The following is a 15,409-nucleotide window of genomic DNA, read 5'->3' on the forward strand; positions in this document are numbered from 1 at the left end:
AATGGAAATGTGCTTACTGACATAGAAATTGCCAAGACATTGATAATGATCAAAATCAAACATCTAGATATAATGTAATACTGTTTTATTTCAATTCTGCGGAATAGCAGCACCTCAGACCTGACTTAAAAGGATAGTTCACTCAAAAATATATTTAATATTTTGTTCATTCGTCCACTGTTAATACAATCTACAAAAATGTGCATGTCTGCAGTCAAGTTTTCAAGGTAGAGTACTTTCAGAACAGAGTGTTTCACATCATATGAAACCTGCACAACGTTTTGGGATTATATTAACAGTGCACTAATGAACAAAACACTAAAATATAGTTTTTGAGTGAACTAACCCTTCTCTTGCGACGAGCAATCCCGGATCCGGGATCGTAATCTTAGCCTCAAACGAATTAGCATAACGCAGCGGACATAAATACCCCTAGAAACTTAGCCAACGCTAGACAAGCATTTGTGTAATTTATCATGGCATAATGCTATGCTAGGCTCTACTGGCAGCAGGCAACATTTTCACGAAAATAAGAAAAGCAACCAAATTAAATAATTTACCTTTGAAGAACTTCAGATGCTTTCACTCAGGAGACTCCCAGTTAGATAGCAAATGTTCCTTTTTTCCAAAAATATTATTTTTGTAGGCGAAATAGCTCCCGTTTGTTCATCATGCTTAGCTGAGAAATCGACCGGAAAATGCTACCTATACAACACAAAACTTTTTTCAAAATTAACTTCATAATATCGACAGAAACACGGCAAACGTTGTATAGGATCCATCCTCAAGGTGTTTTTAACATATATATTCGATAATATATCCGTCGAGGCAATTGGTTTCTCATAAGAAGCTATTGGAAAATGGCTACCTCAGTATTTTATGCAAGATTTTCTGCGGGAGACACCATGTGACTACTTGCTATATATGGTCCCTTACGGCTATTCTTCAATGGAAATGCGTAAAAAGACGTCACAATGCTGTAGACACCGTAAGGCTCTCCAGAGGGTAGTGAGGTCTGCACAACGCATCATCGGGGGAAAACTACCTGCCCTCCAGGACACCTACACCACCCGATGTCACAGGAAGGCCATAAAGATCATCAAGGACAACAACCACCCGAGCCACTGCCTGTTCACCCCGCTATCATCCAGAAGGCGAGGTCAGTACAGGTGCATCAAAGCTGGGACCGAGAGACTGAAAAACAGCTTCTATCTCAAGGCCATCAGACTGTTAAACAGCCACCACTAACATTGAGTGGCTGCTGCCAACACACTGACTCAACTCCAGCCACTTTAATAATGGGAATTGATGGGAAATTATGTCAAATATATCACTAGCCACTTTAAACAATGCTACCTAATATAATGTTTACATACCCTACATTATTCATCTCATATGTATATGTATATACTGTACTCTATATCATCTACTGCATCTTTATGTAATACATGTATCACTAGCCACTTTAACTATGCCACTTTGTTTACATACTCATCTCATATGTATATACTGCACTCAATACCATCTACTGTATCTTGCCTATGCCGCTCTGTACCATCACTCACTCATATATCTTTATGTACATATTCTTATCCCCTTACACTTGTGTCTATAAGGTAGTAGTTTTGGAATTGTTAGCTAGATTACTTGTTGGTTATTACTGCATTGTCGGAACTAGAAGCACAAGCATTTTGCTACACTCGCATTAACATCTGCTAACCATGTGTATGTGACAAATAAAATTTGATTTGATTTGACACCTTGGGGAATACGTGGAAAACGTAAGCTCATTCGTAGCTCATTCACAGCCATATAAGGAGTCATTGGCATGAGGCGGTTTCAAAAAATGCAGCACTTCCTGGTTGGATTTTTATCTGGGTTTCGCCTGTAACATCAGTTCTGTGGCATTCACAGACAATATCTTTGCAGTTTTGGAAACGTCAGTATTTTCTTTCCAAAGCTGTCAATTATATGCATAGTCGAGCATCTTTTCGTGACAAAATATCTTGTTTAAAACAGGAACGTTTTTCATCCAAAAAATGTAATAGCGCCCCCTAATGCATAACTGGTTTTAATCTCATTTTGTGGGCGGCTGTTAATCAAGGTCTCATTGGAGAGGTACTTCTATTGTGAAGAATGAGGATAACAGTGGCAAAGATAGTCAAGTCAAGTGCAATCAGGTTTATTTAAAGTGCATTGTCCATGGGTCTCAACACACTTTACATAATAAGGCAAGGGGAAAAAAGAAAGAAAAAACGATGTAGGAAAAGGAGGGAAAAAAGGGTAAATAAGTGTTTAGTCACATCCCAAATGGCACACTATACCCTATAATGTATTACTTTTGACCAGGATCCGTAAGGCTCTGGTCAAAAGTACTGCATTATATAAGGAGATGGGCCCCATTTGGGACACGCACTAAGATACGAGGAGAGACATGGTATTTTTTTCTTGTCTCTAATACACCTTCTTCGGCTTTCTTAGCACACACATTTGCTTGTTTGGGTTTGTTATTTCATCACTGCAGCTATGGAAAATCATTGCTGTGTTGGGTATCACTCTTGTCATGCCAGTAAAAGTTGTTTGAGTTTGAATTTGACTGGGGGAAAGTGAATTGATTGAGTTTTTTTTTCAGGCACTCACAGAGGGGCCAGAGTTACCAACGGGTTTTGGGGGCTCCCATTATCCTGCCACTCACTGAGTCCCACTATTATGAGTTTCCTACACTCCTCCCTGTTTCCCCCTTTCCCCCCTCTCCCTTCCCCCCTTCACTTTCCTCCTCTCCCCTCCCAGTTATCCCCTTGCTCCCCTCCCCCCTCCCATAATCCTTGAGAGAAAGAGAGAGAGACACACATACAGAGACAGAGAGAGAGAAACACACACGTACCCGACTAGTATGCACTTAATACAGCACCGGGGTGCCTGACCGGTCAGTGGTGTGTGTGTTGTGTACGTGTGTGTGTTATGCAGGAGAACGAGGCCTCTCTGGAGTTGTGGGCTGGTGGAGTGAAGGAGTTGTCCACCATGAAGACGGATCTGTCCCAGTACATCTTGGCCGGGGATGCTACCCTACTACAAGGACAGGTGGAGCAGCTGCACTGCCAGTGGGAGGAACTCTGTCTAAAGGTGAGAGGGGCATGGATGGAGAGAGAGAGAGAGATGTAGGGAAAGAGAAGTAAGATGTCGGTCTGTCAGTGTGTGTGTTAGAGAGAGAGGAAGACTGATTTTATTTGAGAGAGTGAAAGTGGATGAGAGGGAGGGAAGGTAGAGATATAAAATAGAGTAGTCACTAGCTATGTTCTGGCCACACAAAAGGCTCCTCCACTACTGGGGCTTTGACCGGTGAATGTGTGTCCAGCGAGTGGAGACACACACAAAACACACTTATTCATGGCAGTGCAACAAGAGAATAGGAGCAGCATGGAATGGAGGGAAAAACTGACAAGTGGCTGAATGGGATGCCACTACTGGCCAGCAAAAATACAGTCGATACTTGCATTTCCCCAAAATATTATTTGAAAATGTAGTGTTTCTATTTCTGCTTAAGATTTAAGAGTTTGACATTAGATAGTGTTGAACATTTGACATTTCCAGTGTGCCCTTTTAATATCTCCTCAATAGTTATTTGCACATACTGTGTTTCAGGGGTTGAGGTTCTGAATGCCTCTGTAAGAGACATTAGTATTTGTGCTCTCATGTGGTATAACATTTTACTAATGATGTACAGTACATCTTTGTCAGTGAGAGAAAGATTTACTGTTTTTTTGTGGGGGGCAGGATTTAGTTTGATTGTTTTGAGACCTAATTGGGTCCTGATACAAGCACATGGGCGTTTTGAACGCTGTGGTCAAACGGTCATTCATAGTTCTGTTGGGGTTTGTAAATGAATTAGTCTATTACTGATTGTAAGACGAAATGACCGCAGCACGTGAGTGATTTGAATGCCTCTGTTGGAGTTTGTAACTGAATTTGTTACTGTTACTAAGTTAAATTCCCATGCAGACTAGTTTTAACAATGGTGAATGGAGGTGTTTAGCTCTTTAGCTGAGCAGAGGTCAGTATTCCAAGCTACAGTTACATCTCCCTTTAAATCAAAAACAAACAGAGCATTTTTGTATAAATGCCTGTTAGTCATCAGGAAAAAAACTAACTTGTTGTTGCGCGTTAGTCCTTGTTGTTGGAGCAACTTGCAACCTGTTAGGGAAATTGTTGAAACTGGTGCACTTGTGGGGACACAGAGCTGGCAGCAACCATTAGTTGTCCTTAAAAGATAGTGTTGCATTGCTATTATAAATAGGCTCAAGTGGTAGTTCATTCATTTGACATATTTAGACATTTGTTTCCTTACCTTGAAAGCAGTCTATGGGCAAGGAGTGACTTCAATCCACACTTTGGTTTTGTTTTACAATCCACGACAGTAATCAATTTCCGTGTCTCCACTTTAGCATGTATTACATACATGCTTGTATGCTTCATAGAACCACAATGGAGCCCTTATATGACAGTGTCCCCACAACACATGGCGCCGTCCCCAGAAGGCTAACAGGTTGCAGGTGGAGCCAGTCACTGGAATGGCTGAGGGACAGATGGCCAGCCAGGGCTGTGGCCTGCCTGTGTTTCAGGAGACAGCCCCTGTCCCCTATTGTTGTGGTGGCAACGCAATTCCTCACAGGGTATGACAGGTCACAATAGAAACCGCTCCTAATGGAATATTAAGAATTTTAAGCCTCAATGGTAAGTTAAGTGAGAGAAAGAGCCACGCTTGTGAAAAACAAAACAATGAACAGACAATGAAATATTGGCAACCCAATGAACCAATATCTGCCAGTTAAGCTCTTTGACCTCAAACAATCAGCATCCCCTCCTTTGTGGAGTAATGGGAATATAATTATCACATTAAGCTCTCATTAGAAAAATGGACCATATTAATTTTATGTAAAAAAAAGCTTTACTGTCTTGAGGCCTCACTCAATTTACTTGATTATGGGGAGTCCACCAGGGTTCTTGCATTTGCATTGCCTTATAGTGAACTGGTACACACAACGGTTGGGATCAATTCCATTTCAACTCAGTCAATTCACAAAGTACACTGAAATTCATTTTCCTTGTTGCTTTTCAATGTACAATGAAATGTGTCAGAGGTCCACACTTCTGGAACAAGCCAACTTTATATAACTGGGTCAAACTTGCATTCGGCTGCTTTAATGGGAATAAGACTATGTACTGTAGGATATTTGTACCATGCCTTTCCACTTGTGATATCTTCTGGTAGAACTAGATTATTCACGGAATGGAATAGACAGCAGGGAGGTTTTATCACAAGTACTTTTGGGCCTGTACAATTTTGCATTAGTAGCCAAAAGCACTCTTGAAGTAGCCCCCTTACTGATAGGCATCGATAGCATGGGAGCTGGAGAATACAACTGAAAACCTTGCTCGCATAGTGATACAAAACCAATCCAGTTGGATTGGCATTTTCAAAGTCCTTTGGCACGTCAGGGTATTATTTATGGGCTACTTTCAACAAACCTGCGTTGTATGCTGTTATCTTTTCAATTTAGACTCAACCTCACTCACAGTTTAACGGAGATGCAGGTATTCAGCTTAATAATAATGAACATGGAGTGATACAAAACAAGAGAAGCACCTGGACATGAAAACAGAACCAATACTGCCTGATGAGTGAGGGTACAGAGTGCTAAATAAAGGGGAAGTAATCAAGGTGGTGAAAAAGGCCCTGCGTTCATGATGATGGGGTGCAGGTGTCCGTAATGATGGGTTGCCAGGACCGGTGGTTAGAAAACCGGGGGCGTCACGCACCAGAGTGGGAGTAGGTGTGACAGTACCCCCCGACACACTTCTCCAGCCGCCGGACGGCGCCGGGCCAGGAGGGTGGCTCCGAGGGCTCTGAGTGGGCCAGTCCGGATGGAGAAGGTGAAAATCTCGAATGATGTTGGGATCTAGAATGTCGTCCACCGGGACCCAACACCGCTCCTCTGGACCGTACCCCTCCCAGTCCACCAAGTACTGGAGCCGACCCCCACAATGTTGGGAGTCAGGAGGGGTGTCGTGGGGGGTGGCATCCACCAAGGGACCAGAAATCACCGGCCTGAGGGAAACATGAAAAGAGGGTGAGATCCGATAGTTAGGGGGAGCTGTAATCTATATGTCACCTCGTTGATCCTCCAGAGGACCTTGAACGGCCCCACAAACCGGGGGCTCAGACTTCTTACAGGGCAAGCAGAGTGAGAGGTTCCTGGTGGAGAGGCAGATGGAACACAGGACCCTAACTGCGGTGGCGATCCACATGCTCCTTCTGACGGTGCACTGGAGCCTCACGAGGGCATCGTTCCAAAACTTTTCTGCGTGCCTGAACCACTCATCCACTGCAGGAGCTTCGGTCTGGCTCGGGGTCCATGGCGCCAGGGCTGGCTGATATCCCAGAACACACTGTAAGGGAGTCAGCCCAATGGAGGAGTGATGCAATGGAGGAATTCTGGGCGTACTCTGCCCAGAGAAAGAACCCTGCCTGTCCTTGCAGTGACTCCTCAGGAACCTCCCCAGTACCTGGTTCATCCTCTCAAACCTGTTAGACTGAGGCCGGTACCCGGAAGTGAGGCTTACTGTGACCCCCAGCTTCTCCAAAAAGGCTTTCCATACCCATGACGTGAATTGGGGGCCACAGTCGGAGACGATTTCCTCAGGAAGGCCATCGTGCCCTGAAGACCTGCTGGAATAGTGCCTCAGCGGGGTATGAAGACCAGAGGGATAAAAATGGCAGGATTTAGAGAATCTGTCCACAACAACCGTAATAGTGGTGAAACCATTAGACAGAGGGAGATCAGTAACAAAATCTATGGACAGATGGGACCAAGGCCGCTGAGGAATGGGAAGGAGTTTCCCTGCTGGAGTGTGCCGGGAGATTGTAGGGGCACATATGGAGCATGAATTGACCTAACGGGTGACGTCCTGTGCTGACGTAGGCCACCAGTACATTGCGGAGATGGATGAAATAGTGCAGGTAATACCTTCGTGTCCAGCGGCGAAGGATGTGTATTCCCAGGTCAAGAACTGACCCCACACCTCCGTGGGGACGTAGATGCACTCAGGAGGGCAGGTAGCAGGCGCGGGTTCCCTCTCCAGAGCATGGCGGCTGTCCACATTTACATCACAAAACACGGGGCCAATGATATGGGAGGATGGAATGGTGGCGTGGAGGGCATTCACAGCACTCTCACCCGACGTGGAACCACAAGGTAAGGGTAAGCAGGTCTTCTGATATCCGGGTGCCCATGCAGTGATTTTAATCCTCGACCAGGAGATGGTGGGGTAATACTGTTGGAGCCACGGGAGGCCGAGGATGATTTTGTGTACAGGAGCTGTGGTGATGAGGAAGGGAAGGCTTTCCCGGTACAAGGGTCCCACAGTGAGGGCGAGTGGTGCTGTGATGTGTGTGATAGTGCTGGATCCCAATGGTAGTTTATCCAAGGCTTGGACTGGAAAAGGAGAGGAGAGCAGATACAAGGTAATGTTCAGGGAGGAGACAAGGGCCTGGTCAATACATTTCCTTGAGGCACCGGTGTTCACTAGAGCCGTAGGGACAGCCCACCCGTGAAATGGAAACCAGGAAGTGCTTGGCGGAAAATGCTGAAGAAATACTCATGCCTACCCCGGGAGACAAATTATCACCGGGCCGGCCCTCTGCCCCAGTGTACTTTGGGTTGGGACGCCCCGGACACTCCAGGAGCTGGTGCCCGAAGAAGGTTGTACAGGCTGATGGCCATTGATGTGTGCGTCCAAGGAAAGGTTATCATCCCGGCATGCCAACTCCGTCTGGACCTCCTTGCGCAGTCCTCTTTGGAATAGGTTGCGTAGCGCCAGCTTATTCCATCTGCTGGAGGCTGCCACAGTCCGGAAGATGAGGGTGTACTCCGCAGCGGTCTGGGCACCAACCCCCGGGCAGCAGGGAAATTACCGTGGCAACCTTGGACCTCTCGTTGGGCGAAATAAAGGGAGCACTGTAGGAAGTCACAGCATTTGGATGGAGTCCAGTCATATTTGTCCAGGAGGAACAGTTGGGCATCGCTGACCAGGGTGGACTGCTGTGTAGGATGGGGGACTGGCTCGCTGGGACGATTCTTGGTAGAAGGCCCTTCGCTAGTTGGAGGTGAACCCTCTCGGGTGGTGTCGAGGCAGTGGAGGACGCGGAGGACCTCATCTATAGCCGCACCCAGTTGCGCCAGCTGATTGTGGAGTTGGAGTAGATGTCCCTGTTCGTCGATCATCTGGTATATGTCTTCCTCTTCTGTTGCTTCTATATTTTGAGGCAGTATTCTGTAACAGAGATGCAGGGAGTCAGGAAGCAGGTGCAGTTGTTGAGTTTAATAATAACGAACATGGAGCAATACTCCCTTGTAGGATGAGATAAAGGGGAAGTAATCAAGGTGGTGATGAAGTCCAGGTGTGCTTGATGATGGGGTGCAGGTGTGCATAATGAGGGTTTCCAAGACCGGTTGTTAGTAAACCGATCACATGAGTAGCAGGAGCAGGAGTAGTTAGTTGACAGTGCCTGTTTTTGTGTTAAATGTGGCCAACTTCTCAGGTTTTTCTGTTATGGCCTGGGTGTTGAAGTAACTTGACAAAATATAGTATTTTGGACCTGAGATCTGTTTTTTGTCAATCAGAATAACATTACTAAAGGTATTATTTAACTTAACTTTCAGTTAATGCTGTTAAAGTGGCTAAAATGATTCATTAAAATTGAGGTGGCCATATAGTTCCAGACTGGAGGGGCTAGCTTAAGTGTCAGTCTGTTTGTGCTATCATGTCAACTCCCTCAATGTCATGCCATGTTTGCAAATGATTAGGCGAAAGCACAAACAGATCTGGGACCAGGCTAGGAAAGACCCCCATCACAATGTTTTTTCCGTATCTGATTGTCAATCCCTTCCCCTGTTAGTCTATCAAGCCAAATCCAGTCCTCGAGGATCGCACTTAACGTAGGTTTCTGTTGCTACCTTGAACTCAATTGCAAAGTGCAGAATCCAGCAGGCACTGGGAATTGAGTTTGACACCCTGTCAAGAAACCTAATACATGAATGCATGGTACATTCCAGTGTTTCACATGGGGCAACATATACTCACCCTCCCCCTCCCTTCTCTTCTCAGGTATCCCTACGCAGGCAGGAGATCGCCGACCGGCTCAGTGCCTGGACCATCTTCAACGACAAGAACAAGGAGCTGTGCGACTGGCTGACCCAGATGGAGTACAAGGTGTCGCACAGCAGAGACCTCAGCCTCGAGGAGATGGTGGAGAAACTGAAGAAGGTAGGAGGAAACTGGGATATGGTGCACATTTTAGGAAACAACCTCAGGTGTGGTGAAACTGAATGAGGTAAGAGGTAACTGAGGTTGGGGCGGCAGGGTAGCCTAGTGGTTAGAGCGTTGGACTAGTAACCGAAAGGTTGCAAGTTCAAATCCCCGAGCTGACAAGGTACAAATCTGTCGTTCTGCCCCTGAACAGGCAGTTAACCCACTGTTCCTAGGCCGTCATTGAAAATAAGAATTTGTTCTTAACTGACTTGCCTAGTAAAATAAAGGTAAAAAAATAAAATTAAAATAAAAAAAAACTGGGGTACAGTGCACATTTTAGGACATATCCTCCGATGTAAACCGTATATAAAATTGTCACTTACAATTGGTGACATAGTGGCAAACATTTTTGGGACAACGTAAAAAACAAATGCTAACATTGCCAATTTAGTTTTGTGTAATTGCTTTTGACAATGTAAAAAGGCACATAGAGGGTGTTTTTGCTCCACTACAATCCTGGTCACAACCCATTCTTTCAAGAAAAAAATAACTTTCTTCTCAAACTGAAACAAAGCATGTTTGGAATGGATACGCAGTTTACCTTACCTTGCAGACCATGCTGGGTCCATAGAATTATACACAGATGTAGGATCTTAATTCGTTCACCCTGTTGCTGAAGAACTTTCCTGTAATGCAGGAAATGTAAAACTTGTAGTGCATTTGAGGTCTAAAAAGTCTTCTGAAGTTTGTAATTTCCACTTTGAAATTTCAGACTTGATTTTCCCTTCTGAAAAATGTATCAACCTCTACAAAATGTTCAATTAAAGGACAATTCCGCCAATTTATAAACAGTTATCATGCTTAGTATATATGTACTATTGTAAGATTTGATACACATTTTGATGTTTTATCATTTTTGTTAGTCATACTGCACGATTCATTGTTTTTGTCATTTTGAAGCTTCTGTATTGCGCTCGTCTACAGCATACTACGATTCCCAGGGTGCATTTAATCTCCCATGATGCAATTCTAAGCATGCAGTTACTGTAGCTTAGCTAGCTGGCTATATCATACCCAGACGAAGCTTAGTCTAAATACGTAGAGAGGTTGATAGCTAAGCACCAAAACCGAGGCGTGCTCAAATATGTGGTAAAACAGATAGGGTTGGCTTAGATTGTTGATAACATGTTAACTACAGTATATTTCATTCCCAATGTATATTGAAAACATAAAGTTGCACAATGAGCACTTGTGTCTCAAATACGTCATTAACGTTGTTGATTAGCTAACAAATTTTAGACATGTTATCATAGACATCAGTCAAAACACCTCAAAACAAGACACGTTAAGAACAAGATCAAACAAGTAGAAACGAGCCACTTACGATTTACCATGTGGCAGTTTCTTGTCATTGTTGGCCATCCAGAACAAAAACAACACACAGCCATCTGCCCCTTTTGAAGCGTGCACATCATTTTCATGACGTTGTCAGCTAACCCTTTTATTGCTTATGGCACAGGTTATGAGTGCATTTCATATTAATTTTGGGTTGGAAATATATTTTAATGCTTGCATGAATGTCATGCTGAATATATGTTCATATTAATAACCAGGTTTCAACCTTTTCATGCGAGTAAAATGCATGTCGGATAAAACATTTTTATGACGGGCCTGATGTAAACAGAAAATTGATGGACTCTTCTCCCACTCTGTCACGGATGCCATGGTTGACCTTAGTTTGAAGATGTAATCCAGAGACAGGTGTTTATACAACAGCCTTCTGTGTGTTATCTTGTCGACTCCCTCTGCATATTTGCAATCAAACAGCAGAATTTTCTCCATCTCCTTAGCTATCGTACTCTAATTCCACTGAGCATTCCACTGATTTCTAAAACTTGGTAGTACAGAAAGTGGAGAGCAACACTTTTGTAGTTCCACTACGTGATGTCTTTTTTTTTTTTTTAAGTCTCGTTAGAGAAGACTACCTACACATACTGACCAGCTCATGTTATAGACAGAAGCGTGCTACAGTACATGGCTGACCAATCCATTATCTCCTGGCTTTTTCCGTGGCTAAACAAACTATGTTCATAATTTAACAATTTTATTCATATTTACAGATGGCATACAAGTTTGTTATTAAGACACATGAAAGTTCACATGTTCCAGAAAGCATTTCTGACCAAAATGTTTACTTTCAATTGCCTCTCCTGTGAAGAAGCGACTCGCGACACACGCCTAGTTTCCTGAAACGAGTCACATATAGCAGGGAGTTCCAATATAATCGTAAAACTACAGACGGGTTATATAGATTGCTGAAAATGACTATCCATCATTTATTGTATTAGTCATCTCAGTGAACACATTTGAAAACATGACAGAGGTGCAATTTCTTGTTTTGCTCATCAATAGACAGTCAACAGACATGAAATCATAAAATTACTCTAAAACTGTGTAGGACATCACTAAATACTTCATAATAACAACTCAAATGTTAAGTGGGGGTGTTGTCCTTTTATTATAATCCACATTAACATTTGCTATTGCTGCAGGATTATTTTCCCACTGTAGCAAATGGGCTCAAATTAAGATCCTACATCTGTCTGGCTGTGTCTTTAGTGGCTATTGATCTGAATGGTCTTGATTGGTATGGTAAGCAGTGCAGTGAAAATCTCTGTAGATTCAGACCCAATTCTGGTTACATAGATTAACCTTTTAATCCCTGGTGGTTGCATAACCACTAGAGCCCCAGCTCACACACACAGTGTAGCCCAGACGATAGAGGTAATGTGGGTGTTCATCTGAGGGAGTCTGCCAGGTGTCCTCAGGCCAGTTGACTGGACTGGGGAAATGAGTCCCTGTGGACCTCCCTCATCTTGGTACAATCCACTCCTCTTATGAGAATCACACCCAGTCACTCTCCCACTTTTTTAAACCTGTATTTTGCATGTTTGTGATATTATATATCACATGCTTGGTTCCATAATTAGAGCGGTAATCCTACAAAGTGTACCATTTCTGACAGAAACGTGAACAGACAAAGTAAACAGGTTTACATACCATATTTTACTGTATGTAAGTCAGAATGGGTACATGAGGATTTGGCCAACTCCTTTCGTCCTGTACAGTAAAACAATGTCCCTTTCTATTGAATTTAGCCTAGATAACGCCTCATTTTCTTTCTCATCGACGGTAGTCATTTAGTACACAGGGTGTGTTCATGTTTTTGATGTGGTGTGAGAAAAAATCAATCAATTCAACGCTTGAAATAGAAAGTGATCTTTGTTTAGCAGCCCTTTCTCTTGTGGGCACCCCTTGATCAAAGCTTAAAGCAGAAGTTCATGATTTTATAACTTGATGTTAGCCAAATAAAATTATAATAATAATAATTTAATAGGATCTCAATGGTTAGCCACTATACACTACAGCTAATTTTAGCCACCTCTAGCTAACAATCAATGGAAGCGATAGGGGCAGTCTTTTTTTTATGGCCTAATCACCTTTAAGTAACATCACACATATGGAGTTGATTTCAGCTGATTTAAGTTTGGCCATCACATTACAAAAATTGCACTATGGCCACAATTGTTTGAAAGCCCCCCAAAAATGATTTGGAGATACCTGAGTGAGTGGGTAGCCGAAAGAGCGGGGGGTGGGCTGTGAGAAGAAGTTGTTAGCTACCCCCCCCCATTCTATCTGTTGTAAATACATATTTGAAATGCACTTGATGTAGCTGAAAGTACATTATTTGAAATATATATTTGACCCAGGTTTGGTAGTTTGCTCCCTCTCCTTGAAAGCAAAAGACAGATTTCGGTGATCTAAAAAGAAAAGTATTTTTCTTCAACTTCTTCTTCTTCATAGGACTGTATGGAGGAGATCAACCTGTTCAGTGAGAACAAAAGCCACCTCAAGAAGCTGGGGGAGCAGCTGATGCTGGCCAGCGACCAGGCCAAGCAGGCCCAGCTCCACGGCACCCTGAGGGACGCCAGGGACCGTTGGCAGCACCTCTTCCACCACATAGAGGCCAGGTGAGGCTAGCATATTTAAAAACTGGGCTCAGGTTTTTAAAAATGGATTTCTAATGACAGAGACCGTATGAAATGAAGGGGAGACGGAGAGAAGAGCCGGGATTCATACCCACACAGGCTACTGCTACTAGCAGCAGATAACCTAAGCGGTTAGAGTGTTGGTCCCGGAATGGAAAGGTCTCTAGTTTGAATCCCCTAGCCAACAAGGTGAAAAATCTGTCTATGTGCCCTTGAGCAACGCTCCAGGTTTGCCGTTGATAATGACTCACCCTGGCTGTGACCCCACTCTCAGGGAGAGTTGGTATATGTAAGAAACATATTTAGGACAAATGTAAGCACCCACCAAATGATTGCTTCTATTACTAGGCCTACTACTACTGCTTCTACTACAATACTAGCACTACTACACCTACTTCTACTACTACCACAATCGTAAGGGTTACAGAAGCTGCAACAAGACAACAAGCGACTTCATATCCTTCCTTGTCTCAGTTTGGTGGGTGAACCTTTCTTTTATTCAACCTCCCGTCTGTCTGCCAGGTCAGGTGCCACCGTGGCCAAATGTTGACAGTTGCTTTGTGCTCTTCAGGAGGCCAATTTCTTTTAAACAAAATTGTATTTGTCATGTACACAGTTTACAGCATTTATGAATGGTGCAGTGAAATGCTTGCGTGCTAGCTCCCTCAATATTACAGTACAATAATCAATATCAATAATAAAAGGCCAAATGCAAAATAAAAAAGATCAAGTCAAATAAAAAAGATCAAGTAATTAGAAGAAGGTAGTATGCAAAGTAGTAACTGATATGTATGATTAGGAATGTGCTATGTCAAGTATGACTGTATTTACAAACATAAATTGAATAGTGACTAGGTCGCGCAGTTAAATAAATAGTATAAATAGAGCAACAGTATTGACAGTACGTGTGGTTGTGTGTGTGTGTGTGTGTGTGTGCGCGCTTGTGTGTAAGGTTTTCATGTATGGAGAGTCAGTGTTGCAAATAGTTTCTAGCAGCAGATAGAGACTATTTACATGTTAAAGACTAAGCCTGTTGGTCTGAGACCCGATGCTCCGATACCACAGCGCTCAGCTTGTCTGGGTGACAGACACCACAGACACAACGGATGGCACATTGTTCATAGTGAGTGCTGTGAGTGTTGTTCACAGTGGCAACATCGTTTAGCACTACGGCTAGTCAGCTTTTATGCTAACCGGATAACAGATGCTGACGGGGTCCAGGCTATCATTAGCGCCAGTAGGCTATAGTGCTGTTTCCTATTGTTTAGCCCCCACCACGTCACGGCTAATGCAGGTTGACAGAACCCCCCCATCCCCTTCTCCTCCCACTCCAACTTGCTTGGGTCCCCTCCACTCTTGGGCTGACCAAGGGGGACTCGGAAGGCAGACGTAAGGCCATATGGTACAGTCCTAGACTTTTGAGGGGGGCCATACACGCTAAATCCCCTCTGATTCCAAGACTGTCCATCTGTCTGTGGATACGCACGGTGGCTGGCTATGTAGACAGTAGATGATAGTGACTATAATAAAAGTGATTGTAAAGCAGCTGCAAGCTGAAGGAACATTGGTGAACTACAGGGTACAGTGTGAGTTACTTTAAAGTTTGCGCCGTAGTGGGTCCTTGACTATTCTTTGGGGGTGGGCCATCACCACTCCTGACACCTATATGGGAAACAAAGGCTGAGTGTTGCTAGGTTGAAACAGGTATGACACGTGCCCAGGGGCACTGACCTTCAGGGGTCCACCATTTGATTTTGTTAGTCACTTACTCAGATATCCTATTAACATGCCATAAATCAATGCAAAATGAGTAGAATTGCAGGAAATTAGCTGTAAAACTGCTAAACAAATTGTTCTGTAACGCAGACTTATTTCTTTATCTTATGTTAATACAATATTTTTCTGCTAACAGATCCCTCTGTAAGTATTAAATTATAGTTTTTAATCCGGGTGCTGAGTTCATGTGAGTTAATGTGTAGCGGCTAATTTATTGCTAATAGGCTATGTGTTTGTAGATTGACTGAGGTGAATTAAGCTAAAGCTGGGGTCAT

At 43.5% G+C, this 15,409-nt stretch overlaps 1 protein-coding gene across 1 annotated transcript in view; it reads left to right on the top strand.

Moving 5' to 3' along the window:
• LOC115107488 (nesprin-2-like) overlaps window positions 1-15,409 on the top strand; it is a 217,424-nt gene that overhangs the window by 175,887 nt on the left and 26,128 nt on the right. Inside the window, exons 93-95 of the mRNA XM_065008488.1 lie at window positions 2,968-3,123; window positions 9,166-9,324; window positions 13,174-13,340. Of these exons, the coding sequence (XP_064864560.1) occupies window positions 2,968-3,123; window positions 9,166-9,324; window positions 13,174-13,340 (482 nt within the window). The remainder of the gene's footprint in view (window positions 1-2,967; window positions 3,124-9,165; window positions 9,325-13,173; window positions 13,341-15,409) is intronic.

The sequence above is a fragment of the Oncorhynchus nerka genome, linkage group LG24 (assembly GCF_034236695.1).
Source record: "Oncorhynchus nerka isolate Pitt River linkage group LG24, Oner_Uvic_2.0, whole genome shotgun sequence".
NCBI classification, from domain to species: domain Eukaryota; kingdom Metazoa; phylum Chordata; class Actinopteri; order Salmoniformes; family Salmonidae; genus Oncorhynchus; species Oncorhynchus nerka.